Below are 6692 nucleotides of genomic sequence, written 5' to 3' on the forward strand. Positions count from 1 at the left end.
TTCAAGTGTAAGCATTCCTTGTCCAGTATTCTTTTACCTTGATACTTTAAAACACTCAGGATTGGCACTGGGCAGCCTTACCTATTATTTACCTTCAGTTTTGGGCATTGAGTGAGTCAGTTTTTCCAGAGAGCCTAAGCTCTGAGTTGAAGGGAAAGTGCTTTTAGAGGCCTCCAGAGGGAGTTCCTGTCCAAGTAACTTAGATGTCTACATTCAGGCGCATGGTACTTCCCTGTGGAGGCTTTTAGAAGCCTCTGTTGATCAGCCTCTGTTAGTCGAGTAGAAATAGTGGCACTAACTTTCAGAGAATCCCTTCCATAGGCAGCTAATATATAGGCTGAGGGTGATTTTCCCTGGAGGAATGCAAACACAGCCATCAAAATATGTAAACAAAACCATTTTATATTATCTCCAAGTGTCTTATGCTTTCCAATCTGTTCTGTCTGTATTAGGTAGAAGTGTTATCTGTAGTTGCCCAACAAATACTTAGCATCCAGCAGGCTATTGTTCGCAAACTCAAAAAATTCATCTTTGAAGGGACAGAGATCTCTCTTAATCCCACATGTGCTGTGTTTATTACGATGAATCCTGGCTATGCTGGACGAGCAGAGTTGCCTGATAATCTGAAGGTAAGTCTGAAATCCTGCTTTCTTGTAGAAATTAAACTGAATTTTCAACTTCTAGTCTATAGTGATGAGAAAAGTCAGCAGTTGAATAATAAACTGATGTGCAACGGTTGCTTAAGGAAGAAAAACGCCATCACTCTGAGCATCCCCTCCCTTGCTGCTTCTGCTGAGCATCTCCCTATATGCTCTGGAACAGCCCTTGGCTCAGCTGTCCTGGCTGAGTCCCCTCCCAACTCCTTGTGCACCCCCATCCTCCTGTTTGGTGTGTGGGGTGAGGAGCAGGAAAGGCCTTGACTCTGTGTGAGCTCTGCTCAGCAGTAACAAAAACACCCCGGAATTATCATCACTGTTTCCAGCACAAATCCAAAGCACAGCCTCAGGCCAGCTACTGTGAAGCAAATTAACTCTACCCCAGCCAAAACCAGCACAACTGATGACCTGTTCAAGTGTACCCCGCTGTGCTTTTCTCCAAGCTTTAGTAAACAGTTAGGGTTGTACAAAATGCACAGATGAAAGGGCTCAGTCTAATCATACTGATACCAGTTTACAGGTTTAACTGTGCTCTCCCTAAGTGGAAATTCTCTGGGTTTACAATGGCTTGGTGATCCCAATCCCAATTTAAATTTATTATAACTTTGTGAGTTGCTGAGATGCTATGGAGAGACTGATACGGTCTTGGTTCTTTTTCTAGCATTGCCACAATTCTTTGCATCATCTTTTACAGGGCATTAACCACACTATGTGCTAGTTTGTCTGTTATGAAAGTGAGATGAATGTCACCTCCCTTTTCCTGTATTCATAGTTCTTTAGAATTGACTCTTTCTAAGCATTTGTTACTGCAGTGCTTAGCACAGACCTCTTGAACCTCTTGATAAGATCAGAATAGAATAGAACAGATTTCTAAAGAAGTCTCATAGATTTCAAATGATTCATGAATTTATGGAGAGATGCTATTCTTACAAAACAGGCACAATTTATTACAGTATTCCATAGTCCAAAGTTGGCATCTTTCTTTCTTCCTTATAGGCACTGTTCCGAACAGTTGCCATGATGGTCCCAGATTATGCCTTGATTGGGGAAATTTCACTTTATTCAATGGGATTTCTGGACTCTAAGAGGTAAGACATGCTGAATTTTCTACCTTAGTTGAGTCTGATATACCTCATTCCTCTATAAGGCATTGGAGGCATACATGGAAGGCTGTCCATGTTTTTTTTCCTCCAGAAAGTACTTCTTAATCTCCTGCTTCCTTGTCAATTCTCATTTACCACCTCATGTTGCCAGATGTGCACTTCTACACAGGATCATTTGGAAAATGTATCAGAATATCAGACAGAATTCCTAAATGATGCACACATTCTCTAGCATGGCATAATCTACAGTCTTGCTTCCCAGATGTTTTGGGCCATCTTGTCAGCTGCTGTGTCTTAGAATCACTGCAGTTACTTTGTGTATATAAATAGGTAAATTATTTTCCTTGCATGTTGAGCTATTTTCACTTTACATGCTGTATTTTATTATCCACAGTCTTGCCCAGAAAATTGTTGCCACTTACCGTTTGTGCTCAGAGCAGTTGTCATCTCAGCACCACTATGATTATGGCATGCGTGCAGTTAAATCTGTCCTGACAGCTGCAGGGAACCTAAAACTGAAGTACCCAACTGAAAATGAAAGTGTGTTGTTACTTCGGGCTTTGCTGGATGTTAATTTGGCCAAGTTCTTGTCCCAAGATGTGCCATTGTTTCAGGTAAGGTATCAGGCCAGTGTGTTTTAGGTTTGATGATGATGAGATCCATTATAAGAACCTGCAGAAACAGGTCATTATCTTAATTTAGAATGGTTTGATCTAGCTGATGCCATATTAGTGTAGAGTTATTTCAGTCCACTGATCTGGAGGAACTCTTTGGTTCTGTTAGGATTATTTTGTAAAGCAAACTTTCAATGGTGCCTTTAAAGTTATTCTAGAAAATGTTGTAGAAGGTATCTTGTTAAAAATCATCTTGTGCTGTTTCATTTGTGGAAATCATTCTTTGAAATGTCACATTCTGACTTTGTGCTCCAAAAGAGATGCGGATAATTAAGGTCAATTAGAAATTTGAGTTCAGAATAAAAATGAAGAAGTTTCTGTTTGCATGCTGCTTTAATAGGAAGTAAAGACTATGTTAAGCTACAAAGCAATCAATATTAAAGACTAAAAGCTAGGGTACAAGCACAGCCACAGTCACTGCTCTGAAATTTTGGAGCACATACCCTTCTATTTAATCACTGAAATTCTTTCAACTACTTTCACATCCTTTTGTGTAATCCTGATGGGGGCAAATTTGCAAAGTTTAAGCTTCTTTTTGCAATAGCAGTATGCTCATGAAAACTGCAGGCACAGGTTTCAGTTTCATGTATACAGAATACTTCCGTGGCTTCAGTTTGCCTAGAAGTTAGTTTTGTTAGTTTGTTAGTTAGTTGGCTGAGGACATTTGGTTTTAAGCTTCTGTTACCTGTATGAATATTGTTGTACTTGGGAATTTTCTCTTTCTGTAACCTATGTTTAAATGGTGTTCTATTCTGTCTTTCCTTAACAGGGTATCATATCTGACCTGTTTCCTGGAGTGGTTCTTCCTACACCAGACTATGACCTATTTTGCAAGGCACTAACTGAAAATATTGAAAAATTGAATCTTCAACCAGTGCCATGGTTCATTGGAAAAATTATTCAGGTTTGTTTTCACATACTTCTGGGGATGAAAAGCATGAGAGCAGAAACATTCTTCATTCACTGTCTGTGTCATGAATTAATAGCTAATAATTTCCTTACCAATTGATGGAATATTACAAATGGAGTATTTTTACTGAGTAAAAATCATGGAATAAAAGCCTGCTTTTCTCATAGTGATTCTGTAATTCAGACAGTCTGTGAAGGAGCTAAACCAGGAAATATCAACCTCAACCTGATAAAAAAGTCTGTTTGATGGTGTTTTTGCTTTGACTTGAGGTTTGACAAGATCTTGTGGGGTGACTGAAGAAGTTACCACTCCTGCAGTCTAAAGACAGCCTCTGTGGGACCAACCATATGCCAGATCCTCAGAGCTGTAGCTTCAGTCCCTTCTTGCCAGCTTCTCTGGTAACCACTGATTCCAGTTCAGGCCCTTTCAGTTCAGGGCTGTGATCTGCAGTGTCTCGTTTGTGCCCTCACACCCTGCACAGTGCTGCTGTTGCAGCTGAGAGATGACATTTAGCAAGGAGAAAGGGAGGATGCCTGGGGAAAACGACTTCTTAAATTCTATCAGTGAGAATTGCTATAAAAGCATGACTGCCCCCTGATTTGGATGAAGGCTTTGGTCAACCAGCAGAGTGCAGAGATTTGGTTGTGTCACATCTGAAAGCAGGAGAGAGACTTCTACATTCATATTTCATACACATAACACTTGCTTTTGTGCCATGTTAAGGAGTGGCTCTCCTGTCACTGGCAGGTGTACGAAATGATGCTGGTGCGCCATGGTTTCATGATTGTTGGAGATCCTATGAGTGGGAAGACCAGTTCATACAAAGTGCTGGCTGGAGCCCTGGCTGATTTGTGTGCAGGTAACATTGTCCAGCCACAAACTTCTCATTAAATGAAGTCAATTCTACGACTGTTATTTTTGCTTTGCCGAGATATGCCCAGGTTGTTAATTGTCCTATATTCTCCTTCCTTGACTGCAAAATTTCTATTAATTGAACTATTTTTGTCTGGTATATTTGTCTGATAGTATTTTTGTTTACATCTGCTGAAACAGTAAGCCATACTAATGTGTTTATGCTTTTCTGAATTTTGTTAGGCATTTTATTTGGCATAATACTCTTGAAAAAATTTGCTCTGATAGGATATTGTAAGTAGCTCCCCTAAGTACATGAAATTTATGCTGCTGTGCTTTTTCTTTTTTTATGTGTTTTTTTACAGCAGACTTCTTGCTTCCCTTGTACAAGTAAGGGAATTTCGTATTTACTGCTACCTAGATGCCAGATATCTGGGGTTTCTTGCTTTGAGCAGCTAGAGTAGGATCCTCAGGAATCATTGAGTTCTGTACTTCAGCTATTGAATAAAACTAACCTGTCAAATTCTCAAGCTTGTGTGTTTGCCTTTTTACACAGCAAATGCCATGGATGAATTTGCTGTTGAATACAAAGTTATAAATCCCAAAGCCATTACTATGGGGCAGTTGTATGGCAGTTTTGATCCTGTAAGTCATGAGTGGTCAGATGGAATTCTTGCAAAGGCCTTCAGGGAACAAGCATCTTCTACCACAGATGATCGCAAGTGGATTATTTTTGATGGCCCAGTGGATGCAGTTTGGATAGAGAACATGAACACTGTGCTGGATGATAATAAAAAGGTAGCCTAATTTTTTGCCTGTAACCTCGTCCTTGAATAAACAGACTTGATTTTAGTAGTAGCAATATTGGTACTATGTTAGTCAAAGGAAGTGTGAAACTCAGGAAAGGCTGATGTGCTTAAAAGCATTGCTTTATTTCCCCAATTGTATGAATGGGTTTAGATGGTATTAGATAATATTAACCTGTTACTTCTCTCTAGAAGCCTTGTCTTGCTTCTTCTTCATTGAAATGAGGTTTATCACTGAGGCTTTTTTATTGACCTTTTTAGGAAACTGAAATGCATGAACTCAGTTCTGTGACTGAAAACTGAACTTGCTTAAATTACCAAGTGAATAAATAAATTTAAAAAAAAGATGCACGTGATAACTGCTTTTTCTTGCAGAGTTATTTAAAGATAGAGCATTGTTCTCTGTTTCTCTGCAAGCCTTACAGTAAGACATGGAAAAGTTGAGGTAAGGTCATAAAATATCATGTATTGTAAGGATACAAATGAATGAATGAGGAGCGACACTAAGTGGAATTTTCAGTGATTTTATGGCATTGCTTTGACTGCACAATCAGCACTGACATGACTAGACCATGTTTATGTGATGCTCTTCTTCCAGTTATGCTTAATGAGTGGTGAAATAATTCAGATGAATTCAAAAATGAGTTTAATCTTTGAGCCAGCGGACTTAGAGGAGGCATCTCCAGCAACTGTCAGCAGGTAATGTGAGAGCGTTCAAGCTTGAACTGTCCCACCTTGCACATGTATTCCTCTACCACAGGTGTTTGTTCTTCCCAGGTGTGGTATGATCTATATGGACCCACAACAGTTGGGTTGGAAGCCACTGAAGGATTCCTACATGAAAACTCTGCCTCCAAACCTGCAGGAAGAACACCGGGCGCTGGTGCGAGACTTCATTTTTTACCTAAGTCTAATTTAGATTAACTATAAGGTGATATTCACAATTTGCCCACTTGAAGGCAGACAGGGGGAATCAAAACTTTTTTATTATTACCATTGACAGCTTAGTCTTGAAAGCCTTTTTCACCTCATTGCTTGCATGACAGAGAGCTCTTTGTGCTGTGTATTGTACTATGTCTTCAGTAGATGCAAATAAAAGTACATGTTGGTGAGAATCAGCTTTCAATGAAAATTTTAAATCCCTATTATTAGGCATTAAAATCTAGTAAAATAATTGGAATAATATTAGGATTGAAGCTGTAGAAAACTTATTTATGTGATTTGAGAAGATCCCCTTTTAGTTTTTACAGGAAATTAGAATCGAATTCCCAAGAAGTATCAAGACTAGAAGAGTTCTTTATTTATAGTTTTCTTAGTTCATAAGAGTAAAATAATTATTCCTTAACCAATAGATAGCCTGACCCTTTGGTGCATCTTCTTGAGTACTAGTTCCTGGGAAAAGGGTAGGTCATGATTCCTGTCCTGTTTTCCAGTTTGAGTTTATGGAGCAGATACCACCAGCCATGGTCAGTATTAACCCGCCTGCTGTGGCACTCCTGCAGGCACCAGTCTGCCCCAGCATACTGGAATTTCTGCTGTGGCACAGTATCTGTGCTGAGTCCTCAGTAGGGGGCCTCTTTTTAAGGGAGGGTGAAGCCTTTGCCTTTGTTTCTGTTGGAACAATTTTGTTGTTGCCTAAGCGAGACAGGGGTCTCTCTAGGCTGAGCTTCTGCTCTGCTGTCTGGATTAGT

At 39.6% G+C, this 6692-nt stretch overlaps 1 protein-coding gene across 2 annotated transcripts in view; it reads left to right on the forward strand.

Annotated features, from left to right (window-relative positions):
- Window positions 1–6692, forward strand: part of DNAH3 (dynein axonemal heavy chain 3) — a 56684-nt gene that overhangs the window by 27308 nt on the left and 22684 nt on the right. For both annotated transcript variants that reach the window (XM_017734181.1, XM_008633515.2), the window contains 8 exons: window positions 453–629; window positions 1653–1744; window positions 2154–2373; window positions 3203–3337; window positions 4091–4202; window positions 4752–4993; window positions 5600–5700; window positions 5779–5884. In XM_017734181.1, coding sequence (XP_017589670.1) covers window positions 453–629; window positions 1653–1744; window positions 2154–2373; window positions 3203–3337; window positions 4091–4202; window positions 4752–4993; window positions 5600–5700; window positions 5779–5884 — 1185 coding nt within the window. The remainder of the gene's footprint in view (window positions 1–452; window positions 630–1652; window positions 1745–2153; window positions 2374–3202; window positions 3338–4090; window positions 4203–4751; window positions 4994–5599; window positions 5701–5778; window positions 5885–6692) is intronic.

Source organism: Corvus brachyrhynchos, unplaced genomic scaffold, assembly GCF_000691975.1.
Source record: "Corvus brachyrhynchos isolate BGI_N302 unplaced genomic scaffold, ASM69197v1 scaffold5, whole genome shotgun sequence".
NCBI classification, from domain to species: Eukaryota; Metazoa; Chordata; class Aves; order Passeriformes; family Corvidae; genus Corvus; species Corvus brachyrhynchos.